Source organism: Macrotis lagotis, chromosome 7 (assembly GCF_037893015.1).
Source record: "Macrotis lagotis isolate mMagLag1 chromosome 7, bilby.v1.9.chrom.fasta, whole genome shotgun sequence".
NCBI lineage: Eukaryota > Metazoa > Chordata > Mammalia > Peramelemorphia > Peramelidae > Macrotis > Macrotis lagotis.
The window spans coordinates 174,627,558-174,655,449 of NC_133664.1; the positions used below are offsets into that span (position 1 = coordinate 174,627,558).

Below are 27,892 nucleotides of genomic sequence, written 5' to 3' on the forward strand. Positions count from 1 at the left end.
AGGCAATGGAGTTAAGTGGCTTGCCCAAGGCCACACAGCTAGGTAATTATTAAGTGTCTGAGACCGGATTTGAACCCAGTTACTCCTGACTCCAAGGCCGGTGCTTTATCCACTACACCACCTAGCCGCCCAAGAGTTTTGATTTCTTCATAAAAAAACTACCTGTTTATATCCCTTAACTATTTATCAGTTAGGGAATAGCCCATTCTTAAAATTTGACAAAGTTCTTTACGTATTTGAGATATCAGATCATAAATTGTTCTCCTCTCTATGAGTCTGAAAGATACTATGTTCCATGTTCTAATTTTTTTTTTGCTGTCCCCTTTTATATCTAGGTCTTGTGTGCATTTTGACCTTATCTTGTACATGATCTATGCACAATTTCTGCCAAGTTATTTTCTAGCTCTCCTAACAATTTTTACCAAATAATGAATTTTTGTCTTCAAACCTTTAATCTTTAACATTTGTAAGACAGAAGTTACTGTAATCCTTTACTGTTGTGTAACTGTATATTATATGTCTATTCTGTTCACTGATTTACCCCTCTATTTCTTAACCTGAACCAAATAGTTTCTGATGTTTTATTTTTTAAAGTTTTTGCAAGGCATTGGGGTTAAGTGGCTTGCCCAAGGCCACACAGCTAGATAATTATAAAGTGTCTGAGGCCGGATTTGAACTCAGGTACTTGCTCCTGACTCCAGGGCCGGTGCTCTATTCACTATGCCACCTAGCCGCCCCTATTTTACTGTCTTCTAATATATTTGAAGGGCTGGTTTTGCCAAACTTCCTTTCCTTTTTTTCCCCATTAGTTTCTTTGAAATTGCTGACCCTTTGTTCTTCCTAATGGCTTTTGTTATTATTTCTTCTAAACCAGTAAAAAAATTTTTAGCATTTAATTGAGATAGAATTGAATAAATAGATTAGTTAGATAAAATTGATATATTTAATTATGCTGACTTTTCCTAACCATGAACAAATAATATTTTTCTACTATTTAAATAATTATGTTTATGTACTTCCTGAGATTGTTTTGTAGGTATACTCCCAGGTATTATAAACTGTTTACAATTATTTAAATGAGGTATCTCTTACTATCTCTTCTTGCAGGATTTTGTTGATGATGTATAAAAATACTGATTTTTTTTTATGTGGGTTTATTTTACATCATACTATTTTGCAAAAATTATTGTTTCAACTAATTTTTTGGTTGAATCTTTAGGATTTTTCAAGCTTATGATCATATTGGGGGTTGGCTAGGTGGAGCAGTGGATAGAGCACTGGCCCTGGAGTCAGGAGTACCTGGGTTCAAATCCGGCCTCAGACGTTTATAATTACCTAGCTGTGTGGCCTTGGGCAAGCCACTTAAACCGGTTCGCCTTGCAAAAACCTAAAAAAAAAAAAAATGAAAAAATTATCAGCTGAACATAATAATAAATTCTACTCCAGCCCTTTATTTTTAACTCTGTGCCTAGCTCTTGATTTTAATTATGTTTCTTGTAAATGACATATTGTCATATTCTGATTTTTAATCCATTTCCATTTTATGGGTAAATTCACCCTTTTACATTCAAAGTTATAATACTAGTTGTGTATTTCCTTCCATCCTGTTTTTCCTCACTATTTATCCTTCTCATCCTAGTTACCCTATCCCTTCAAGTCTGCCTGCCTTTTTCTGCACCCCTCCCCCCACTTTCTCCACCCCCTCGCTCTCCCCTCCTCCCTTCCCTTCTCTCTTTCCTTCCCTTTCCTTTCCCCTACACTTTCCTTCATTTCTTTATTATCTAACCTATGTCACAGAATGGGCAGGTCTTTATATAACTGAGACCTGTTAAATACCTTAGTTCAAAAAAGCCAGGATCTTCCACTCTATCCAGGGCTATCTCCTGTCTTTTTGAGTCATATCTGGCTCTTGGATCCAGATACTTTCAGAGAAGAAAGTGATTTTGCATAGCCTTCCCTCACTTTAATACAATTCACTTGAATGTCATAGTCTCATATCCCTGATGTCCAAAGTACAAACAACAATTACTTCTAATCAGTACTTTTTATTCCTATTTCTTAATCTAACACTCTTGTATTCCCTCCCTTATCCTTTCCCCTATCCTAAATCTTAATTTATACTTATTTTTTTAAAAGTTCCTCTGCATTCTATCTCCTTGTCTTCTTATTTCTTAATAAATTTAGAAGACTTTTATATCCTTCTAAATAGTTCTGATGAGAGTAAGGTTCCAGCACAGCTAGCTCTCTTCCTAGAGTTCTATATGCAGTTCTTTCTTTCACATCTCATTTGTATGGGATAATTTCTCCATTTTTACCCCTCCCTACCCAGTTGTTGTTTTTTTAGAATTAACTTGTTTTACTCACATCAGTCTAAACCTTTCTTTCAAATAACCCAAGTTATGACCCAGTCTTAAGGGTACTGATAATATTTTCACATATAAGAAGTAAATATTTACATATTATTCCATTTCCACCTGAATCTTATATGTTGAATTTTCCATTGTTTTTTTGGTCACAAAAACCTGAAAATATTTCCTTTTTTTTTTGTTTAGAATTATACTCAACTTTACTTGTTAAGTTATTTTGAGGTGTAATTACACCTCTTTTGCTCTTTGCTTTTTTGTTTTGTTTTGTTTTTTTAGGTTTTTGCAAGGCAAATGGGGTTAAATGGCTTGCCCAAGGCCACACAGCTACATAAATATTAAGTGTCTGTGACCAGATTTGAACCCGGGTACTCCTGACTCCAGGGCCGGTGCTTTATCCACTGTGCCACCTAGCCACCCCTCTTTTGCTCTTTGGAAAATTAAATTTTAAGAATTATAGTCTTTTAATGTACAAGCTGCTATGTTTTGAGTGATTTCTTGTTTCTTCCAGTATTTTTACCTTAAATGAAATTTGACTGGTGATATTCCTCTTAAGTTTTTATCCTGGCAACTCTTTCAGGTGGAGATCGGTGGATTTTTTTCTATTTCCACTTTATCTCTTTTGTTTAGAACTTCAGGCCATGTTTTCTTAACAATTCTTGTAATATTGTTTCAAGAATTTTTGGTCAGGACTTTCAGGAAGGTCAACAATTTTTATATTGTCTCTCTTTGATCAGTTCTCTAGATCAATTGTTTTTCTGAAAAGATATTTCACATTATCTTCTTTTTTTTGTTTTTTTTTTTTAAGGTTTTTACAAGGCAAATGGGGTTAAGTGGCTTACCCAAGGCCACACAGTTAGGTAATTATTATTCTCTGAGGCCAGATTTGAACCCAGAGGTACTCCTAACTCCAGGGCTGGTGCTCTATTCAGTGAGCCACCTAGCCTCTCCTTACCTTCTACTTTTTATTCTTTTTAGATTTTGTTTTATTTATTGGTGTTTTATAATATCATTAACTTCCCCCCTCAATTCTGGTTTTCAAAAAGTTATTAAAAAGTTATTAAGTTATAAAAGTTATTAAAGTTATTAATTTAATTTTTTTCACTTAATTGACTTAACAGTTTTCTTGATTTTTCTTGGATTTCTCTTATCAATCTCTCATTTGATTTTTTGGAAGTCCTTTTTAAGTTCTTCAAAGAACCCTTTGGGCTTGTGACTATTTGACTTTTTTGATTTAGGAATGAATGAGTTTTTAAACTTCACTAGAGTAGCTTTTTTTTTAAACTTCATCACTTTTTCTAAACTTCTTTCTTTTAATGTTTTTTAGAATTAATTTTTATTGATTTTTTTAAAAGACTGAAAAAAAGATATTCCACAATGCATTAGTAAAAGCTACTCTGATGCTTTCAATATTTTTCCCTTTTTAGCCACTTTTTAGAGAGAAGCCTCTTAGGTTTTTTAATCATTATTATTTTGGTATTGGTTGCTATATTTATTTACCTTTCTTGTATTCCTGTTGTCTAGGGTGTTTGAAAAACAAATGATTTGTTCACATCTGGTTTTCTTTCTAGAAATACTTTAAATACTTCTTTTATTGAATGTACAGCTGTTATTAATAGTTAGGCTTCGTATAACATCTTGCGTTGCATCTTGAACTACTTAGCTCATTGGAACATATTATTCCATTTCCTTCTGAGTTTTTTGATGGGTGCAGAGCAATCTCATGACTTTGAAATTTTCTTTCCTTTATATTTGAAGGTTTTTCTCCTGATTGTTTAAACTACTTTTTTTAATTTTAGGAATTGTTTAACTACTACATGTTGTATTCAACAAAGGACTTTTTTTTGGAGACAATTTGGATTCTTTGAATTAGTCCTTTGTTTTGAGTGTTCAAAAGTCCTAAACTGTTTTCTAATATTATTTCTTATATAGTTCCTATGTAGGTTTTTCGAGATGTCATATTCTCCTGGGAAAGCTTTTAATTCTTAAATTGTTTTTCAAATGTTGTCTAAGAGATTGTTTTGCTTGCATGGAAATCATATTTCCTTTTAATCTTAAATTATTTTTGCTTTTTTTATTTCTGGAGAAATTAGGTGTAAAAAGCTCATAGCCTCTTTTAAACAGGGTTTGCTTAAGAATTACACATTTCTGAGCATCACATCAAAGTTTCCCAAGACAGGTGATAAAATAGGTCACAGAGATAACTACAAATAAATATAAAAAGGCAGAAATAGTAAACACATTTCTTATAAATTATGATGTAAAGATCATATTCTGTTAATGGAACACAAATAGAAGGCACAGACCCAAATTGAGACTTAAAAATATCCTAAACAATGAATGAGTTAAAGAAGAACTTTTATAAATAATAATCATGTGAAAGAAAATGCTAGCCTTTCTAGGATGTAACTAAAGAAGTTCTCAAAATAAAAGTTTTGTCTCAAGACACATATTAACAACATATAAAAAGGAAGCATTAATGAACCACTTATATTTTGGATACAGTTTGGTCAGAAATTTGATATGGTCAGCTTCCCATTTCACTGCTTCCTTTCTTATCCTAGATGCGTTAATTTTATTTGTGCAGAAGCTCTTCAATTGAATGCAGTTTTCCCCATTATTGTTGTAATTAATTAGCTCTGTCATTTGTTTGATTAAAAATATATCTCCTCCTAGAACTATGAAAGGCATATATATTTTAATTTTTTAATATGATATTTAAGACTCAAGTCATGTATCTGTTTTGTCTTTTTTCTATTATTGGTATTGTCAGTATTTTCTTTGGAAATATAGTCTCCAACATTTAAAGAACAATAATTTTATTGAGGTGATAATACAAACAATAAATAGCCGTTTGTTATGGAAGCTATTAACTGTCAGATTAGTGCTAAAGATATTAAATACTGTAAGAGTGCAGAGTAAGAGATAACCACTGCTTAAGATGTTACAAAGTGCTTCCTGAAGGAGTTGGGATTTAAGCTGGATCTTTAAAGGACATGGATATTCTATTAGTCATTTTTGACTTTCATAAAGATAGACTCAATATATCACATAATTGCTAATTTTTAAGTTTAGAACTCGAGTAAATACTGGTTAAAAAAATCTACTTTTGTTTTCCATTTCATTTTTATACCAAGTTTTTCTTTCCAGATTTGTGCTTTAAAAGTGAAGATGACTTCATAAAAGTTTGATTCTTTTTTTTTTTAACTTAAGTAACATGTTAATTTGGATATTTTTTCCATGCTCTGCGTATGACTTATAACATAATAGCTTTATGAAAATGCTGAGTAGAATATAAATTTTCATTTTTTGATGTGTTCAATATATGTACAATGGTGCTGACTATGTGTGCTTCATTTGTAGAGCATGGCCCTGGAATTGATATCTTTACACCTGGTAAACCTGGAGAATATGACTTAGAAGGTGGTATATGGGAGGATGAAGATGCTCGAAATTTTTATGAGAACCTTATTGATTTGAAGGCTTTTGTTCCAGCCATTTTGTTTAAAGACAATGAAAGAACATATCAGAGCAAAGACTCTAATAAAGAAGATTCCAAAGGTAATTATTACAAATAGATTCAAAATATACAGAAATATGTTTCAAAGAATATTTTGCCTGAGGTTATTACTTTTGTTAAAATTATGATTAGTTTGTTAGTTTTAATACTTTTAAGGTGATGGTCTGGGATAAATTTTGCTATATAGATTACTTAGTTGAGGTGATCATAAGGTGCTGTACTTTGCTACCAATATATTGATTGTATTTATTAACATTTAATCAATATATATAAGATTCTGATAAATGTTTTTTCAAAATGTGATAGATGGTGTGTAAACTGATATTGTTAATAGCCAAAACTCAGACTTTCTTTAGTCTCATACTTCTATACAAGGAGTACTCAGTCTTTTTTTGTGAGGAACTACTTCTTGATTCCTCAAAGCTTAGAAGGGTGATTATGAACTTCTACAATACTTGATTTGTCTGGATGTAGGGATTATTGTTTCTGAGAGCTCAGGGAATCCTGTGATTCCCCTGGTAGCAACTGTAGCAAACTGCAAGTGATAGATGTACAATGTGGATATTTCTATTTAAAGACTTTGAGATCTGCCAGTTGATTATTGTTTGAACTTCCTTGGTAGACCTTTTAGCAACATTTAAAAAAATTGTTACTTTGTGGTTCAAGTGAAGTGTAATGTTTGGGAGTTGTGTTCTTTGTGATTGTACAGATATTTTTAAAGTACTGTAGTGTCAATATATCATTGTTTATATTTCTTTTCTAGGAGCAATGTATCATAGATTGTTTTTTTCATTCTTAGCATTTTATTAGCAAACCTTAGAATTTTAGATTATTTTTAGTTTGTTTTTTATTGGAGGAGTTGCCTATCCTTGAACAATAAAGAAAACATTTCATGGTACTTCATCCATTGGGATATAAGCTAATTAGAGGAATCATAGTGGATGAAAATCACCTCTATACTTGCATGAAACTCAAGTATGAAAATTAGTTTACATTGAACTTTGAACTAATACCATCTTTGTAGTATGTCATTATGAAACTCTTAAGTTGTCAGCTTTAAGATAGACCCTAGCATATACCAAATTTCAGTGAAGAGTAGGATAGCAAAATTAAATTTCTTTTCTGTTTCTAGTGTTTGTATTTCTAAAGTATTCTCTTTGCCTGAGATTAATTTCTAAAATGTTTGTTGACTCAACAGTTTTTCTGATTTTTCAGACTTTAAGAAAAATTTTTTATGTTCTAAACCGGTTTGCCACAATGATACTTATTGTACTAGTATGCTATAATAGTATAAATATGATTTTTATTTATAGAGTTTTGTCCTGAGGCCATTGGGATTTGAGAGATATGGCAATGAATTATGACATTGAAAAAAATACTTCTTGGTAAAGTCTTATTTAATTAAAAGGTTTCACTTTACCTCTTTCAATTATTTTCATTTTAATGATGTTGTGTTCTTGATTTGAACTTAATATACATATCTCCTTCTTGCCTTCTCTTATGGATAATACTTAAAGTGTGTCCTCAGTTTGGAAGCAGCATTTCTTGAGTTGACAGAGGAGGAAAAATCAGACCTTAACAAAAACCTATTAGTAACTTAAATTTTAGGTTACTTTTTTCCCATCTAAATTTTCTTGACTTATGAGGTCACTTATAACCTGGTTCTAACAACCTTTCTAGTCCTATTTCCACCTTTCTCCAGCTTTTCTGAAGTGGAAGAGAGTTCATAGTGGCTATTTACAAATTGAAATTCCTTAAGCAGTGGTTTGACCTTGTTACTTGTTCAAGAAGTTTTAGGGCTCCCTGTTATGTCCAGAATAAAATATGAAGTCCTCTCTGTTAAGTTTTTAAAGTCCTTTGCAATCTTTTTAACCACATTATTATTCTTTGTGCCTTCTACATATTAGCCAAAGTAGCCTCCTTGCTATTCCCTGTATATGATATTTCAGCTCCTGTTTCCTTGTCTTTGGGCAGGCTGTAGTGTCCCCTTGCCTGTAATATACTTTTTCCTCACCTCCACTTAGTGCAAGTATTGTCACCTTATATTACTGAAATACTCCACTGCTTGGTCTCCTACATCTTATACACTGTTACCATTTTTTTAAAACTATAATAGCTCTTAAAATGTAACTGTTTTGTAAGATTCTATGACTTTTTCAAAAACAGATTTTTGTTGTTATCTCTTTTTGTTACTAGGATTGTATCTCTCCATATGTCCTTTCCTTGTCCATTATAACAATTTTTTTTTACAAAAGAGGAAGAGAGAAAAAAATTGACAAAAGTGATCAATATATTGAAAAAAAACTAATACTATATGTAGTATTCCATACTCTTGGAATCCCTCTACCCTTAAAATAGTGGAGAGAGATGTCTTCTCATTAAATCTTCTGTAGGGGCCAAGCATGTTCTTTGTAATTTCAATTGTTTTATGATGGTGGTTCTTTATATTTACATTGCTATAGTATAATGTAAATGAAAAAAGAGGATAAAGGTCCCTATTATCTGGCTCCATGTTTAATCAGTTTTTTATCCTTATTCCTATATATGTGTGTGTACACACATGCACACAAACATGCACACTCTCATTCTTCTATCCAAGTTATTCCTGTCTCCTTTCTGACCCTTAAAAATACCTTGCTCAGTTCCAGTGATGTGTTTTTACTGCTTCTCTTTCATTCCACAGCTTCTCAAGGAGCACTGTGTTAATCCAGGATCGAGCTAACCCCCTTTGGCCTCTTTTATTTCCCCTACACTTCTCAGATAGTGCTCTATGACTTCTCAGCCAGCCCAGGACCTTTAGCCATCTGCCTTTATGGCCTTTTCCCTTTTGAGTTTTCTTGTCAAGGCATGCTTCAGTCATGGATCTAAACTGGCCTCTGTCTTAGCTCCAAGGGCCTTCTCCAGTGCTCTGGAGGTAGTTTCTAGACCAGATTCATCTCATATTGCTAGCTTCTGCCTTCTGTTCACACTCCCTCAGATGGTACTTTCTCCTGTGAGGAATTCTTGCCCATTTGGAAGTCAAGTCTCCTGGGGCTCACAGAACTGTGTCACCACCTGCCACACGTTTGGCAGTTACTTATAATTTGCTTTTATTCACTCCTCTGTGATGAGCATACTCCTCTGTTGTACTCTGTTCCAGTGATTCTAAATTCCTGGCTGTTAATAGAAACCTTCCTTTCTACTATGACCTCTGCTTTGCTGTTATTTTTCTTTCTCACTTCTGGCACTCACTGAAATTTAGCTTGTACTTGCTGATGTGGGATCCCTAGCTACACCCCCTAGTATGAGGCATACTTTAACTTATTCCCCCAGTTTGATGAAGGAACTGGCATACTAATTGCTTCCCATTGTCTATTCAGTACATTCTCTTTACCACCACCAAGTAACCTTTTTTCCTGTGAAGTCTACCTTATCAAGATTCTGTTAGATACTACATTTTGACCTTTATTCTTCTAACATACGCTGAGTTCACCACCTGCCCCAAGGTCTTTTCCTCCCCAGCTCTTGTCCATATACTCTCCAATAAATGTATTAGTAGTACCTCAAGAACCCTGACTTAGTTTCTCAATTTATTATTTCCCATGATCTACTCTCCAACTCCAATTTAACCTACACACAGTGATATACTTCATCTTATTGTCACTCACAAGTGTTCATGAACTCTGGTAATTCCTTTATCAGTTTGATCTTTGTTTTCTTCTGTCTTATTATCCCTAGACTTGTTCTTCTTTCTCACTCTTAATCTTCATTCCTTCCACTCTTGTTTTCTCTGGACTATTATCACTGCACTGTGTATGCTCTCCTCCCTTCCTTGACCAATTGAGCTATACACTATCCTATTCTACTAAATACCTTGCCCACTTAATCTGTCAATAGAGCCTTTGTGGAAATCCCAATTTTGGATTATTTCCTCCATCTACTATCTTTGTGTCTATTCATATGTTGATGAATAAATCTGGAGAAAGCAAGCCATAGTGACTGGATCTCTATAAATTTGTGCTATATGTTCTTAAGTAAGCCCTCAAAGGCGATCTTTTTGCACCTTTCTAATTGATTCACTATCCTATTGCTACAGTGACTTTTTCAAACATTTCTATTCCCCACCCCACCCCCAAACTTCCCAAGAAACCACTCTCCCCTCACTCTCTCATTGGAGAACTCTTCTTCAAACTCAAAAAAGAAAAATTAAGGCCATTCATCAAGAGCTCCCTATTTTCTCCTCATCTCATAACACTAAGATGTTTTTCATTGTCATCTCTTCCTTCCTTCCTGTCTCAGATCAAGAAGAGGGGGCACTTGGCAAAAGTCAATCCCTCTGCAAATATTCTTGTTCCCATTCCATCTTCTTCAGCACATTTTCCCCTCTGTAATGCACACTTTTACTAATAGTCGTCAGTCTCTTCCTTTCTGCTGATGATCTCTCATAAACATGACTATGTCTCTTCTCTGTTCATTAAAAGCAATCCTTTTTGTCATTGAATGGCATCTGCCCATCAATTGGGGAATGGCTGAACAAGTTGTAATCTATGAAGGTAATGGAATACTAGTGTGTATATTATATGCAGATGACTAGCAGGCGGATTTCCCGAAAAACCTAGAAAGACTTACATGAACTGATGCAAAGTGAAGTAGAGAACATTGTATGTAGTAACAGCATCATTATGTGATGGCCACCTGTAATTCATTTAGCTGTTCTCAGCAATACAATGATCCAGTACAATGCCAAAAGACTCATGATGGAAAATGCTATCTACATGCAGAGAAAGAACTGATGGAGTCTGAATGCAGATTGAAGCATACAATTTTTACTTTTAAATTTTTTTGTAGTTTTTCCTTTCGTTCCGTTTCTTTTTTTCACAGCTTGACTTAAATGGAAATATGTTTTACATGATTGCACATATATAAGCTATATCAAATTGCATATCATATTAGGGAGAAGAAAAAAGGGAGGGAAGGAGAGAAAAATTTGGAATTCAAAATTTTGTTTTAAAAAATGTTAAAAATGGGGTGGCTAAGTGGCACAGTAGATAGAGCACATGCCCTTGAGAAAGGAGTACCTGAGTTCAAATCTGGCCTCAGACACTTAATAATTACTTGGCTGTGTAGCCATGGGCAAGCCACTTAGCCCCATTGCCTTGCAAAAAAAAAATCTAAAAAAAATGTTAAAAATATCTTTACATGTAATTGGAGAAAAAAAGACTATTTTAAACAAAAAACAAACAAGCAAAAGCCACTCCCTTCTGTCCATTTCCAGCAGCTTAGGGTTATATTTCTTTTCCCCTTTGTGACTAAATTTAAGAGTCATTTATATTATGTGTCTTTACTTCTTTTCCTTGCTCCTTTTTTTTTTTAAAAATACATTTTTATTGAATTTTTTTTATAGTGCCAGAATTTCTGATGGGTATCCCTTCCTTTCACCTTTCCAAATATATACCTCTGTAGACTTCTCACTTTTTTTTTTTTTTTTTTTTTTTTTTTAGTTTTTAGTTTTTGCGAGGCATTGGGGTTAAGTGGCTTGCCCAAGGCCACACAGCTAGGTAATTATTAAGTGTCTGAGGCCGAATTTGAACTCAGGTACTCCTGACTCCAAGGCCAGTGCTCTATCCACTGCGCCACCTAGCTGCCCCTTCTCACTTCTACTAGAGTAGGATGGGAGTGTCTACTCAGAACTCTCTTCTTTGGGGCCATGCTTATTCTTTTGTAATTTTGTAGTATTCATTTTTGTCTCTGTTCTTTCCATCCCACTCCATTGTCGTAGTTACTGTGTATATTATATTTTTGCTCTGCTTCACTATTCATCTGTTCAAGTAAATCTGTCTATTCATCTGTAAATTTATCATTTTTGTCATTTTTTGGAACACAGTAATATTACATTTCATTTATGTCCTACAGCTTATTTAGTCATTCTCCAGTTGATGGGTATTTACTTTTTTTTATTGTTTGCTACCACAAGAAATGCTACTACAAATATTTTGATGTTTATAGTCATATTTGAAAAAAATAATTAGATTTTCTTTTCAAAAGAACAACTCCTCCCCATTCCTGTGAGAAAGTAAGAAAAAATAGTTAAATTTCTGAATTGGCCATGTACAAAAAAGTCTCAGTAATACACTCTGAGCAATAATGGTAATTTTTAATTAGTGATCCCTTTACGTTATAAACCAGTTGAATCTCTAAAAAAGGTATGGTCATTTTAATTACTATTTTCATATTTCCAAATTGCTTTCCAAATCATAGGACTACCAAAAATTCAATAGTGGGGAGTAGTGTCTTTTTTTTAAACAATCTGTGGGCTGGCTTCTAACTTCTTTCTTTCTTTCTGCAAGGCAGTGGCATTAAGTGGCTTCCCCAAGGCCACACAGCTAGGTAATTATTAAGTATCTGAGATCAAATTTGAATTGAGGTCCTCCTGACTCCAGGGCTGGTGCTTTATCCACTGCACTACCTAGCTGTCCCCTAACTCCTTTCAACCAAAACTGATCTCTTAGCCAGATTAAATGGCCATTTCTTATCCTCCTTGAGCTTTCTTCAGGTATTGACACCCCCCATCAGTCATTATCTTATCCTTGATACTATCTTCTACATTTTTATACACTGCTCTGGTCCTTTGATTTCTCCTCCTACCTGCCTGACTCTCCTCAGACTCCTTTGCTGGATCCTTTTCCAAGTCTACCAGTCCTGAGTGTCTGAGATCCTCTATTCTGCTCCTTTACTTTTTCACTTAGTGATCTCAGCTTCTATGGATTCATTTATTTCCATGAAAAAATTCTGTTCTATCCATCCAGCGTACATTCCTCTCTTAACCTGCAGTGCTACATATCTACCTGTCTAAGGAGTATCTGAAATGTTAGATCTGTAGACATCTTCAATTCAACATGTCTACAACAGAATTAAATCTTTTCTTGCAAAACCTCCCCTCAAATCAGCTACATATTTTTAATCTTCTATATTATGTAATAGCTTACATAATAGTATGTACTACATAATGTACATAGTACTTTGTTGTATGTACTACACAGAGTATATAGTAGGTAACACACACAAGACACACACACACACACACACACACACACACACACACACACACACAAATATCCTTAAAATGATAATGGAAGGCAGTAGAACAGTCTGATTTTTTTCCTTGAACTTTTATCCCCTAGTGCCTAGTCCGGTGCCTGGAAGATGATAGGCACTTAATAATACTTGTTGATTGGTTGATTTGCTTTTCAGACAGAGCTAGCATTTTAATAACACCCCTTTTCTAGAATATGAAATATACTGGTGAAGTGCTAGGATGGTCTAATTATAACATCATCATGTTACATTTTCTTTCAGATTTGGTGCTAGCTAAAGCTTATATATTATGATTACTTTTAAGTGTTAGAAGTGAAACAAAGTAATTTAATTTAAACTTGTCTATTTCCATGAGAGGCAGTGTGGCAGTGGGTAGAGAGCTGACTTTTGAGCCAGGAAGACCTCTCAAGTCCAACCTCTGATAACTCAAAATGATTCTGTGATCCTTAGCACATCACTGAATCCCCCCCACCCCCACCCCATTTTCTAGACAACTCTCTAACTTTAAGTTGCAGAGAATACATTGTACCTGTATTGGTAGAGTGAATTTTCTGAAAAGGAAATTCCTTGTACCAATGAAATCACAGGTTCACTTCTGATCCCTTCCCTATTTTACACAGCACACCTGAAATTAGTAACACACAATTCAAAGATCCTTTTGCTGTCTCTTGAAATAGAGTCAAAGGAACCTAAGGATAATAAAGATGTATCAAATACAGATGATTTGGAACTTGAGTTGGAGAACCTGGAAATTAATGATGATACTTTGGAATTAGAGGGTGGTGATGAAGCAGAAGACCTTACAAAGAAACTTCTTGATGAACAAGGTAAAGCATAATTTTTGTAAAACATTTAGATTTAATTTTTGAATAATTTTGTACATAAACCCCTTTTATTAGATTATGAGTTAATAGAAACTTAAAGCTATTGACCCTGTGTTCTAAAGTTTAATAGGCAATTACTTTTGAGGGAATTGATCTTTATAATGAAAATGCTGTATATGTCTGCATGAATGCAAATAATTGATATTAATCATTGAAATACATGGGAAAATGAGGACTTTAATTAATTGACATTTTACTTTTTCACTGCTTGACATTCCCCAAATACAGAATTTATTTTAATTGCATGCTTCCAGTATTTACAAATTAGCCATAAACTAATTTGAACATGATTCTTAAGTTGTATATAAAGCAAAGATGATACACATTATTATGGTAGTTTTGGCAACTTAACTTAGAGAACCTGAATTTTAAGGAATCTTAGAGACCATTTAATACAATTTGTGCCTAAATAGGAATCACTCAACGAGTATTTATTAAGTGTACCAGGTGTTTGCTAAGTGCTTGGTATAAAAGGAAAGGCAAAAATAGTCCTTGTCTTCAAGGATCTAGGGGAGATTTCATGTAAATAGGTACATACAAGAGTTACATAGAATAAATAAGGTTATTATGTCTCACTTTCTGAGAGCAGAAGGTGTTAGCAGCTGCAAAGAGTGGGAAATGTCTCTTTCAGAAGGTAAGATGTGAGCTAAATCTTGATGGAATCTAGGAAAATTGAGATTTGGAGGCAAGGGAGTAGAGAATTGCTGGCATGAGGGTGGGAAAGCCTGTGAAAAGTCTTGGTTTTTTTCCAAATAGGATAGTGTAGTTTCATCACAGAATATATGGAGGCAATTAAAATATCAGAAGACTAGAAAGGTTTGAAGGGACAAGATAATGAAGATCTTTAAATTCCAAACCTTTGATCTTGGAGTTTATCAGGAACTATTGGAGTTCTTCTGATATGAGCTGGCTTGTACTTTAGAAAAAAATCAACTTGGCAACCAGGGCTGGCTTGGAGTGGGGAGAAGTGATAGAAGAATTGCAGGAAGTCCACCATCTCCCTAGGAAGACCATTCCACTTTTGTACCATTCCACTTTTGTGTAGCTCTACTTGTTGGGAATTATCAAGCCAAAATTTTTCTCTTTGCAACTTAAATCCAATGCTCTATTTTTCCCCTTTGGAACCAAACTGAACAAGTCTAATTCTTCTTCTTTGGTAGCTCATCAGTTCCTTTAAGACAGCTGTCATTCTCCCTACTTGCTTGGCTCTCCCCACCCACCCTCTGCCTGCAGTCTTCTCTTCTCCAGAATGAACATTACTAATTTCTTCACTGATCCTCATATATGGTATGCATTTGATGTTCTTCATCATCCTGTATAAGCTGTAGAGCATCCAGGGGAGAGCAATGTTCTTCTTATAACAGGACCAAAAACTGAGCATAGTACTCCAGGCAGAGTACAGCAGGTCACCTCCCTAAACTAGACAGAATACCTCTGAGTGCACTAGATAACCTAATTGACTCATTGATCTTGAGGTTCACTAAGATTCCCCAGATCCTTTTCACATTAAATTACTGACTTTTCTTCCCTATTTTGTACTTGGGAAGTTGATCTTTAAAGCTCAAAAGGCATTCAGTTATGTGATATTGGAGAATTCTAGGTATTTGGGACTTTCAGTCTCCAATCTATATATGATTTACCAGTTGGAACAAGGACAAAAATAATGGGTGTTATAGGGAAGAGTCTCAAGCTACTTTTCTGCTTTGAAACTTTAATCAATGGTTGAACTTTCTCTGCCAGTCTGTGCTTCACATTCATCTGCCTTGATATCTTTCCTGTTGCCCTGAAACTACATGAATTTCTGCACTCTAGTACCTCTGTCTTTTACATGAAATACCCTGAAAATTTTTGTCAAATGCTTTGCAAAAAATCCAAATCAACTATGACTCCTGTATTCTCAGTTAGTCTAGTAACCTTGTCAGTTATGGAAGTTAGATTTGTCTGTACTGACCTGTTTTTGATGAAGCTACCTTGACTTTTTGTGATCTCTACTTCAATTTCTATGTTTCCTAATATATTTATATGTTTTTCTGGAATACTTTTAATGCAGTCTTATAATTTTAAATTGAAAGTAAGTCTCTTGGTCAGTGTAAGATCCATAATACCATAATCCCACAACAGGCTAACTTTTTTAAAATGTGTTACCTAATGTTATCAGCTAATATAAAGAAGGTCCTAATGACTGTGAATAAAAAAAAAATAGTCACACATATTTGAATTTGTGCTATTTGAAGTTATAATTCTGTAAAATAGGCTAATTGGTTCCAGCTCAATGGAAATATGTTGTGCAAGTATGAAAAATGTCAGTACTTGAGGTATTTCATTATTCATAGTAATAACCTAGTTGTACACTGTCCTGGCAAGTATTAGGTGGTAATAATGGAGTATTGAATGTGTGCCCAGGGAGTGAGCAAGCATACTTGAAAGATTGGAGAAGGATGGAAGAAATTATTATTTTAGGTCTCATAGGTCAGTGTTTCTACCAGATAAGCAGTGGAGAGTTTAATTTTTTATTTTCTCCTTTATTTATAGGAGCAGCTAGGTAGAACTTTTGGATGTGAAATCAGAAAGAATTGAATTCACATCTCTGCCTCAGACACTTATGTGACTCTGGCTTAAGATACTTGATCTATCTTAACCCAAATTTCCTCATCTGTAAAATGGAAATAATAATAGCATCTGCTTCATAGAGTTGTAAAACTCAAATAACAAACACAAATCATGTTGCAAACCTCAAACCATTATTTAAATATTATTATTATAAATATTATTAATAACATTTTAAAAAATGCCTGACAAGTAATATTTTCTGTTCTTGAGAAGAGATAAGGAATATAGTGTTCCTGTGCTTATCCCTTATATTTCGCTAAGATAACATGACATATTAACATTTGATAAGATAACTGATGTTAAAATGTTTTTTATAAGTCTTTTAAATTTTGTTATATTTAAGTGTAAATGGGTGTACCATGAGGCAAGATGACAAAATCGTAATAGTGTTCTATTGCATTACATTTTCTTTTGACCCTAGTAATTTTTAATGATAGTCACCTTGTATATTTTTGGGTTTATTTGTTTTTGAAAGCTTAAAGAGGGGCAGCTAGGTGGCATAGTGGATAAAGCACTGACCTTGGAGTCAGGAGTACCTGGGTTCAAATCCGGTCTCAGACACTTAATAATTACCTAGCTGTGTGGCCTTGGGCAAGCCACTTAACCTCATTTGCCTTGCAAAAACCTAAAAAAAAAAGCTTAAAGAGAAGAGGTAAATCTTTTAGTCTTCATTTAAGTAAATTTTCATGGTATAATACATGTGAGGGATCATCAACCTATGATCTTTAAGATGGTATTTAGTAACTACAAAATTGTTGAGTAGGCCATTCCTCTTTTGTGCCCTGACTTTTTTTATGCACTATACTTTTTCTCTCTCCTAATACTTTAATCTTTTTCCCTTTGGGTACATAGTCTGTGTCCCATTTGTCTTCTGGATGGGTTGTTATTTGATCCCATTCATGTTTTTCAAATGCTAATCTCTTAGCTGATAACTTTATGCATACATGTAAATGAAAATCTTCACTACTGGCCTTTTTCTAGGATTGTATTTTAGAGATTGAATAATACAGAAAATTCTCAATTCTCATTCTTCATTTGTTCCATTAAAAGGTTTGGGTAGTGTTCTGTTTGAAATTCCTTACCATAATTCTTCTGATGGGTCCTAAGCATAAAGGGTAGAATCAAGTCTCAATTGCCTCATGAATGAATTAATAAAAGAAGACTTAGCATGACACCTTATGTAAACTCCTTTAGTTTGATGGCTTTGACCTTGACCAATGACTTTGAACTCCTCTATAACTATATTATGAAACATTTTGTTTTCTTGGGATGTTATAGTTATATGCTCTTCTGAAAACCTCTGTTGTTGAGAGACAATGGTGGTATGCAAATTAACTGGGTCAAAAAATCATTACATTTATTGACTTTTAATGACTTTTTTATACATTTAAAAAAGACTAAGTATACAATATCTTCCTTTACAAGACTTGGTATAGAATTCATACATTGTCACATTCTTTAATTCTTCATAATGAAACGATACCCATTTCAAATAATAAGCTTCATATGAGTACATTTTTTTCAAGGCTACCTTTCATTATAGTCAGTGGTATGTTGGAGCTGGCTCAAGAGAACTGATTGTTAAATTTTCAGGAACATTGAGAGTTGGCTGTTAAACACAACCTCTACAGTTCAGTCTATTCCTCCAGGGGTAAAGTTACTTTTAAAGAACTGGTGTCAAACACAACAGAATATACTTTCAGAATATTATTGTCTACTTTAAGTAGTTGCAGCTTTTTTAATGAATATTTGAAAGTGAACTTAATTCCTTCTTGTTCTGATGGTATTAGTATATTGCTGGGAATGAAGTTGAGTAAGTATAAAGTTGTTAAACCTTTTCTTATATATTTTTTGACACTGTTAAAATGATTTGAAATAAAACAAATTAATTCTTTTTAAATATTTGTGGATAAAATTCTGTTTATCATAAATCCAATAAAAATCAAACTGAGTTGTAAACCATAGCTAAAAATTTAAATGTGAAATTCTTAAAATTAATTGAGTACTGGAATCAAGGTGGGAAGTGTGTAGTTCAGAAGCTGCTGCTACTGTATGGAGGGGCATGCCCTTGTTCTGCATTATCTGTACATTTTTTTCATTTTTATTCTGAATTGACAAAGAGATTGCTTAACATTAATTTCTTGCAAGATATTACTTTAATGATTGACATTCTTGAAGAATTTTCATTACTTTCACTTGCATCGCAGTCCAGATCAACTAAATCAACTAACATTCAGAAAATACAAAAATTAATCACTCATCATAAAAACTTTGGAAAATTTAAAGATTCGCAGTAGAAAACATGAATCTTAAATTAGAGATTTAATTTTTAGTGTGAAAAGTTTGGAGAAATTCCATTTAATAAAAATAATATTGAAATAATATGAAAATATAGTTTAATAATTTGTTTTTCTTGATCAAGTTGGTATCTCACTGCATTCTTTTTTTTTACTTTTTAATTAGAAATGTTTTTCTAATATTGTGTGTATGTGTATGTGTATATATATATACACACACATATATTCATACATAAGTATATGTATATGTGTGTATGTGTGTGTGTGTATATATAAGTATTTATGAGGTGGGGCAGATTGGAATTAGAAGCCAGAAATGAGATATTTATAGACTTTGGGATACTCAGAACTTTTAAGATGACACTTCAGAAAAAGCTTAATCTTTTCAGTGATTAAGAAAATAAGCCCAAGACTTGGTATCTCACACAAAATATATTTGTATGTATTCTTTCATACTGTGTTTTTTAAAGCATGTTTTGTAATAATAATTTTTAATTAGAACAAGAAGATGAGGAAGCCAGTACTGGGTCTCATCTAAAACTTATAGTAGATGCTTTCCTGCAACAGTTGCCGAACTGTGTCAATCGAGATCTCATAGACAAGGTATGGTTAATTTTATGTACTTACACCCACAGAGTTAAACCCTAGTCTTGTATCATGACCAGTGATCAGTAGTGTACTTAATAAGAGTTACATTTTTTATGCTTTTTTTATTCTTTCCTACATGATAACATTAAAAGACCTAAATAGTGAGTTTGTCAATAGAATACATTTGTGAAGTTGTATATTGTTCAGTTTTTTATCTTTATTATTGTGTCTTCAAATAGCTGACTTTTATGGCTAAATCTGAAAAAAAAATCTAATAAATTTTGGAACTTCTTAAAGATTACATTTGCCTCCTTTTGTAATTACTTAGTCTAAAGGTGGCAACTGTACAATTTATTTTTTCTTGAGTAACTTCTCCTGTTCTCCTGTACATTATATGGTTGTAAAGACCACTGAAAAAAAGATGATTATATATCAGTATTTTTCTCTTAACAAATTTCATGATTTTAGCAAGCCACATTTCCATTGGTAATTATCTTGTGTATTGGGAATTATTTCTTACTTTTTCACTAAGTTCTTTTATCCAAACATCAAAGGAGAGTTGTCATTATTGTGGTTGAAACAGGATTTCAGTTGAAAAAACACTTTTTTCAAAATTCTGAGTGAATTACAGTATCATACATTACAGTTATATGACATATTTCTGACTCAGATTTAAAAACTTCTGCCACCCATTAACCACCACTAAGTTCTGGGTGACTCTGTGAGAGTGTGAGCGATCATTAACATGTTACACTTCATCCAGTCTCCCTTGACAATGAGCACTCTTATCCATATCCCTCAAAATAACCTGAAGGGAGACAGAGACAGAAAATGGCAATAGAAAGCCAACATTTCACAGATTCTTAAAATATTAAACTTGTGAACAATTTCAGAGCTTAACTAGGCTAACCCTTGCATTTATTTTTTTGGTTGAAGAAGCTTAAGACCAGAGAGGTAGGGTGACTTGCCCAAGGTTACACAGTTAATATCAAAATTGAGACTAGAATCTAGATGACCTATTTTCTCAGTTCAGTGCTCCTTTTGTGTTTGTGTGTGTGTGCATGCATGTAAGTGCATGTACGTGCTAGGTGGAGTGAGCAGTGTACTTAGATGTGGATGCATTGATAAATTGTGGTCATTTTAGCTTCTAAAACTGTCGTCTTAAGATTTTAACATTTTTTTATTGCAATATTGTGTTCATATATTTAATTACAGTACAGTTAAGGTCAGGATTCACTTTTTTACTTCCATTTGTCTAAGCCCCTGCAAATATGTCACTAATCTTCATGTTCTCCATGTCTATATGAGATTGGGTGTATAAGAAGTCAGATATTTTCCCCCTTCCCCAAGGTAAATGCAGATAAATTAGACAGTGTCCTGCATGAAGTCATTTAGACTTGACTTCCTCAGGGGTTCTATCTAATTATTAACTTAACTTTCCTTTATAGCTCTCTAAAACACAGCAGAGTTCTTATATGTGTGACTGTTTATTTGCTTTGTTTTTAATAGCCATTTGGCTTTTAGTTTTCTTGGATGACTTGTAAGGCTTTATAATAGCTTCAAATTAATTTTCTTGGGTTCTGTAATAAACAGGTAAAAAATGTATTTTTGGAGCACAGGACTCATGATTAGAGATTGTTTTATTTCTAGTTTATACAGAAATATATACCTTATTTTTCCCAATTATTTCACGGATAATAATAGTCTTTGAAAATTGTGTGGAGTTCTAGTATTATATGTTGTCTGCATGTTAATAAAGTTTCAGTTTTAAGTTAATTGTTAGAAGTTTACTGTATTACTAAAAAGATGGGACTTCTTCTCCCCATTTATGTTAAGAATAATCATTTATTAGGGGCAGCTAGGTGGCACAGTGGAATAGAGCACCAGTCCTGTTGGAAGACCTAAGTTCAAATCAAGCCTCAGATCCCTGTGACTCTGGGACAGTCTTATTTAACTCTATTTATCTACTGAAAACAAAACAAAAGAATAATCAATTACTTAAAGTCCTGAGAGCCTAGAATAATTCAAATGTATGGGCAAATGACTTATAGCTGTGGAATATTTCCAACTTTATTTTTTCCTTATTCTAAGTAATAAACTTGGTAAATTATTCTGTAAACGTAAGGGTTAACTTCTTGGATGTCAATTTAAGAATTTTTTTAAATGCAACTTCACACCCTTGAAAGATGACTTCATTTTTATCTTTATCTGTGGCTAGCACAATGCATGCATTGGTTCTAAGATACTTATTGATGGATTGACATTTATAGATAATAGTCTTAAAGCTTGGTGAGTACACTATGATAAACTAAGCCATTCTAGCTATTTTTTGAAAAGTCTTACACTGAACCAGTGAAGAGAATGGAGGTTTTTCATACACCATGGAAATTTGAGAGTCCTTCCTCAATTTGAAACACTAAACTGTCTATGTCTGATGATGTGAATGAATTAATCATGCAAACTTTTGAAGATCATTATGAATTTAACTATTATCAGAGGCATCCTGGTATATTGAAATGATTACTGGACTGAGAAAGAGTCAGAAGACTTGCATTCTAGTCTTATTTTTCTATTTTATTAACTAGGTGTGTGACCTTGGGCAAAAGTTAATCTTTTTGAGCCTCTTTTCTTATTTATAAACAGAATCTTTGAATGATATATTTACAGTTTATTGTGAGTAAAGTGCTTTGTAAACATACCAAAATAATATTAATTTTATTTTAATGTATTATGTGGCTTCAGTTATCTTAAAGAAACATTAATCATCAGTTTTAATAAATCTTTTCCTATATTTCATATTTTTCATCTTTTTTTAGAAATAATAAAAGATTTTTGGAGAGATAATTCTAAAAGGAGAGGTAGATTAATTGACAGATAAACTACACTGCAAGATTGTATTTGTAATCTAGTATAATACCAAATTTCAGTTGTCTAGAATACTTTAACTGGGTTTTCATGATTAGTTTCTATGAGTAATACATTTTCCCCTTATTTTCAGTAGCTGTACTTTTTATTTTCTATGTTTTTTGTTGATTCATAAGATTTTACCAGCTATATTCTGAACTTCCTAAATAATTTTTGGTAACTACTTAATTCTTGTGCAATGAATACTACTGTTATAATTTTTCCTATAATTACTTGTCAACAAACATCATCTTGTTGCTTTATTTTTCACTTAACACTTGGGCAATTAGTAATAAGGGATTAAAATTTCCAAAAAGTCCTCTTTACCTTAGTTGACTGCTAAATTACTAAATTACTTTTTACAAGATAGAGGATTATATTCTTGAAATACAGTGAACCTGTGGGATTTTTTATTTTTGCTGTTCTTAAGATTTATATAAATATTTATTGATAACTTATTTTTTCTAGCACCTACATTTTGCCCTGTATTCCTCCCCTAAAGATAGTCCAGACAGTCATCTTTATAGAGGCTTATCATCTTTGCTGTGCTTATATTACTTTTATTTGATCAACTATGTGAACCACTTAACATTGAAACATTATAGCAAATTGAGTTTTTCCTTTCTGTGTTTAAAATAAGGTTTTAAAAGAAAAAAGTTTGATTTTTTTTCCTCTTATAGGCAGCAATGGATTTTTGCATGAATATGAACACAAAAGCAAATAGAAGGAAATTGGTACGAGCACTCTTCATAGTTCCTAGACAAAGGTAGGCAATAAAAATAGAGTAATCTGATAAATTCTTTTTATTGTTTCAGTGATTTTAAGGGTGAATTATGCTTCAGATTCTCATTTCTCCTCCAAATATTACTCCTGTTTATTGAATTTATCAAGTTCTCTAGCATTCATGTAGACTCTTAAAGTTTCAGAGATTTTCTGTTAATTCTGTAAGCCTTTTGTATCATGTTCTGTCTAGTTTCTAGATGAAATTCTTTATAACATCTTGAGCCAATAGACATACTATGCAAATCATTTTTCAGAGTGAAGACTATTGGTGGAATGGTGTTTCTGTTTGGATTTATTGCCTGATTTCTTTTTTTTTATATTAAATTTTCTCCCCTAAAACTCTCCTTTAGATGTGTATTATTGTAAGGAAGTATACAACTTTCTTTGAAGTGTGCTAAAATTTAGTTTTGGAGTATTCATATTAATAGACCAGTTTTGATTTAACCATGAGTATAATTGAAAGAAAACTTTTTTTTTCGTAGGGATAAATGTATTATACTATATTACTTGTTATTGTAGTAGCAGAAGAGTTACTTTTATTCATTGGTGGAGGGTTATTCTACTCTAAGAATTTTTTAATAACTGAGTAACCAAAAACTACAATGAATGACATTTAGTGAAAGTTAAATTTTGAAATTATTAATAAAAAACTTTAACTTTTAAAAATATTGTTGTTGATTTGGGAAGAGATAGAATATTTTACATACAAAGCTGATATTTATTTAAACTGCTTCAAGAAATTCTTGTATTCCATTATAATAATTAAACACAACTTGTATACAAGAAAATATATGTTGTAGAAACATAAGTGAAATAATTCTTAGACAGAGGGAAGGGATGAATTTGTTTATTCAAAGAGACTGATATGTATATTACTCAGAGAAATTGCCAATCTGATTTAAAATTTTTTAAAAAAGGCAAAAGAAGAAAATAAAAGTAAAGTCAGGTAATGGAATGTGAATGCAAAAGCATAGTATAATCCCATAAGGATATAGGCAAAATGACTAGTTGAGCTAGGTGTTGTTTTTTTTTATTTTTTAGATTTTTTCAAGGCAGTGAGGTTAAGTGACTTGCCCAAGGACACACGGCTAGGTAATTATTAAGTGTCTGAGGCCAGATTTGAACCCAGGTACTCCTGACTCCAGGGCTGGTGCTCTATCCACTGCGCCACCTAGCTGCCCCTGAGCTAGGTGTTGTTAACCATATTTTTGCATCACAGATCTATTTCAAAATCTGATGAAATCTATGGATTGCTTACAGTCATGAAATTCCTAGAATTACAAAGGAAATTAAGTAAAATATTTTTAATATTTTTAAAAGCCAAGTTAATAGACCTTCATTAAGAATTTCTGGTTAATCATAGAGGGTTGAGGTGGAAAGGAGGAAGGTTTCAAGACTTAGCTCAAGACAAATCAACAGTGTGATATGGTAGTTACTAAAACTAATGCATACTCCTACTCTCCATTTAGAGACATGTAATATTCAGGACTTAGGTGCTAGTTTCATTTTTACTTTCTTAAAAGTTTTGAATTTAACAAACTTCACATAAAATGGACATTTTCTTCATTCATAGAGAAAAAGAGATTATATATGAAGCTGTGAATCTGTTTATGTGGTGATGGAAGTATCTTTAAATATCTGTTGCACTATCACATGACAGAGTAATTAGACTTGTTCTACTTGACTCAAGGAGGCTAAACCAGGAATACTGGTTAGAAGTTGAGAAAGTGGTTTAGATATAGGAGAAAATTTTTAAATAATTCAAACTATCAAATTAGTTTCAGGTGGCTAGGTGGCACAGTGGATAGAGCACCAGCCCTGGAGTCATGAGTACCTGAGTTCAAATGCAGCTTCAGACACTTAATTACCTAGCCGTGTGGCCTTGGGCAAGCCACTTAACCCCATTTGCCTTGCAAAAAAATCTTAAAAAAATAAATTAGTTTTCATCTTCCCCATTGTTTTTTCCCTGACTCTAACATCATTTTATTTTTATATAAGTTTTTTTTAAAAAATATTTATTTTTCCAACTGTATGCAGAGATAGTTTTTAAACAATCATTTTTGGTAAGGTTTTGAGTTTCATGTTTTTCTCCCTTCTCCCTTCCCCTAATAGAAAGCAGTCTAATATAGGTTATACATGTATGTCTATGTTAAACATATATACATATTAATCTTTTACATGAGTTTTTAATCTTAACATAATCCATATTTTTTCTTCTGACCTCTTCTAAGCTTTGGTTATAAATTTTTTTCTTTTCCATAATTGTGAGTGAATCCTCAATTTTGGTATTGGACTTTTTTATTTTGGACTTTTAATATTGCTCTTAATCATTTGGAATTTATTATAATGCAAGGTAAAGATGCTGATTTAAACCTATTTTTTTGGAAAACTGCTTCCATTTTTCCCAATAGCTCTCGTTGAATTGTCTTTTTTCCCTTATAAATCTTGTATAATACTACCACATTGATAGCTATATTTATTTCTAAGCCTTATCTAGTCTTATTTTATTTTCCTACATTTCTATTTAACCCAGTATCATATGCTTTGTAGCATATTTTGAGATCTAATAACTAATACCAACTTCTTTCTACTTTTTTCATTTGGTGGAATGAAGTTTTAAATTCAGTAAAAAATCTGACCGTAATAAGTTACTATGGTGATAGAGAAGATCAAGGCACAAACTCAGAGGATCGTGAAGTCACAACAGCTACAAGCAAAACTTCAGAGAAAATGTGAATTGGACACAAGACCAATGAGAATTCCTAGATGATATAAAAAATGATTTTCAAAATTAAGAGTGGTAGAGGTTAAAAATGCGAACAAAGGAAGAAAATCTTTTAAAGACAACAGCTTGGTAAAAGAGGCACAAAAATACTAAAACAAGACAGCTGTTTTTTGGGGTTTTTTTTTTGGCAAGGCAATGGGCTTAAGTGGCTTGCCTGCCCAAGGCCACACAGCTAGGTAATTATTAAGTTATCTGAGGCTGGAGCTCTTGTCTACTGTGCCACCTATCCACCCCACAACATAGCTTTTTAAAAAGATTGGTCAGATGGAAAAAATACAAAAATGCACATTCATGAAAATAACTCTTTTAAAAAACAGAATTGACTCAATAGAGAAGAACATACAACTTACTAAGGAAAATATTTCCTTAAAAATTAGAATTGGGGGCAGCTAGGTGGCATAGTGGATAAAACACCGGCCTTGGAGTCAAGAGGACCTGAGTTCAAATCCAATCTCAGACACTTAATAATTTCCTAGCTGGGTGGCCTTGGGCAAGCCACTTAACCCCATTTGCCTTGCAAAAAAAAAAATTAGAATTGGGAAATAGAAGATAATGACTCCATGAAACATCAAGAAACAATAAAACATAGTCATAAGAATAAAAAAAATTGAATAAGATGTGAAATATCTCATTGGAAAATCATCTGCCCTGGGAAATAGCTCAGTGAGAAATCAGAATTATTGGACTGCCTGAAAACTGTGATAAAAGAAAGAACCTAGATATCATACTTCAATATATTGTCAAGGCAATATATTGATATCCTAGAGAACTAACAGGTAAAATAACAATTGGAAATATTCATTGAAAGATCTCAAAATGAAAATTCTCAGGCATGTTGTGGCCAAATTTGAGAGCTCTAGTGTCAGAGAGAAAATACTTAAATAGAAACTATTCAAATACTGCAGAACCAGAGTTAGGATTATTCAAGATTTGTTAAAGGATTAATGGGCTTGGAATATGATTCTTTGGAAGGCAAACGGAGTTAGGATTATAACCGAATGAACAACTTAACCTGCATAACTGGATATAATCCTTTAGTGAGGAAAATGTATATTTAATGAAATGAAGAACTTTCAGGCATTCCTGATGAAAAGCCCAGAGTAGAATAGAAAATTTGACATTCTCAAACACACGACTCAGGAGAAGTATAAAAAATAACCATGAAAAAAGAAATCATAAAAGACTTAGTGAGGTTAAATTGTTTACATTATAATATTGGAAGATGTTTTAAGTAACACCTGAGAATGTTTATCATTATTAGGGCAGAAGGCATTCAGAAACTTTTTGGAAACAATTATAAAACACTTCTCACACAAATTAAATTAGATTTAAATAACTGGGCAAGCATCAACTGCTCATGGATAGGTAGAGCTAATATAATAAAAATGACAATTCTACCTAAACTACCTTTTTTAGTACCCTGCCAATCAAAATTTCAAAAAATTACTTTAATGAGTTAGGAAAAAGTTGTAAGTAAATTCATATGGAGAAATAAGAAGTCAAGAATTTCCAGGGATTTAATGAAAAAAAAAGTGCAAAAGAAGGGGGCTTAGCCCTACCAGATCTAAAATTATAAAGCATCAGTCATCAAAACTTCCTAGTATTGGCTAAGAAATAGAGTGGTGGACCAGTGGAATAGACTAGGTGCAATAGCAGGAGACGATTATAGTAATCTGCTGTTTGATAAACCCAAAGAGTCCAACTATTGGGATAAAAACACTCTCTGATGAAAACTGCTGGAAAAATTGGAAGTTAGTATGGAAGAAACTAAGATTAGACCAACACTTCACACCCTATACCAAGATCCAAATGGATACAGGATTTAGACATAAAAATCAATACTATAAGCAAATTAGAAGATCAAGGACTAGTTTACCTGTCAGATTTATGGAAAGGGGAGTAGTTTATGACTAAGGAAGAGTTGGAGAACATCACCAAAAACAAACTAGATGATTTCGATTACATTAAATTAAAAAGCTTTTGCACAGATAAAACCACTGTAACCAAGATCAAAAGAAATATAATAAATTGGGAAATAATCTTTGCAACTAATGATTCTGACAAAGGACTCATTTCTAAAATGT

At 32.9% G+C, this 27,892-nt stretch overlaps 1 protein-coding gene across 4 annotated transcripts in view; it reads left to right on the forward strand.

Moving 5' to 3' along the window:
* UPF2 (UPF2 regulator of nonsense mediated mRNA decay) overlaps positions 1-27,892 on the forward strand; it is a 130,808-nt gene that overhangs the window by 42,009 nt on the left and 60,907 nt on the right. For 3 of the 4 annotated variants that reach the window (XM_074194123.1, XM_074194125.1, XM_074194122.1), the window contains 4 exons: positions 5,727-5,924; positions 13,635-13,784; positions 19,248-19,351; positions 22,921-23,006. In XM_074194123.1, the coding sequence (XP_074050224.1) occupies positions 5,727-5,924; positions 13,635-13,784; positions 19,248-19,351; positions 22,921-23,006 (538 nt within the window). The remainder of the gene's footprint in view (positions 1-5,726; positions 5,925-13,634; positions 13,785-19,247; positions 19,352-22,920; positions 23,007-27,892) is intronic. The other variant, XM_074194124.1, reaches the window with a different exon arrangement.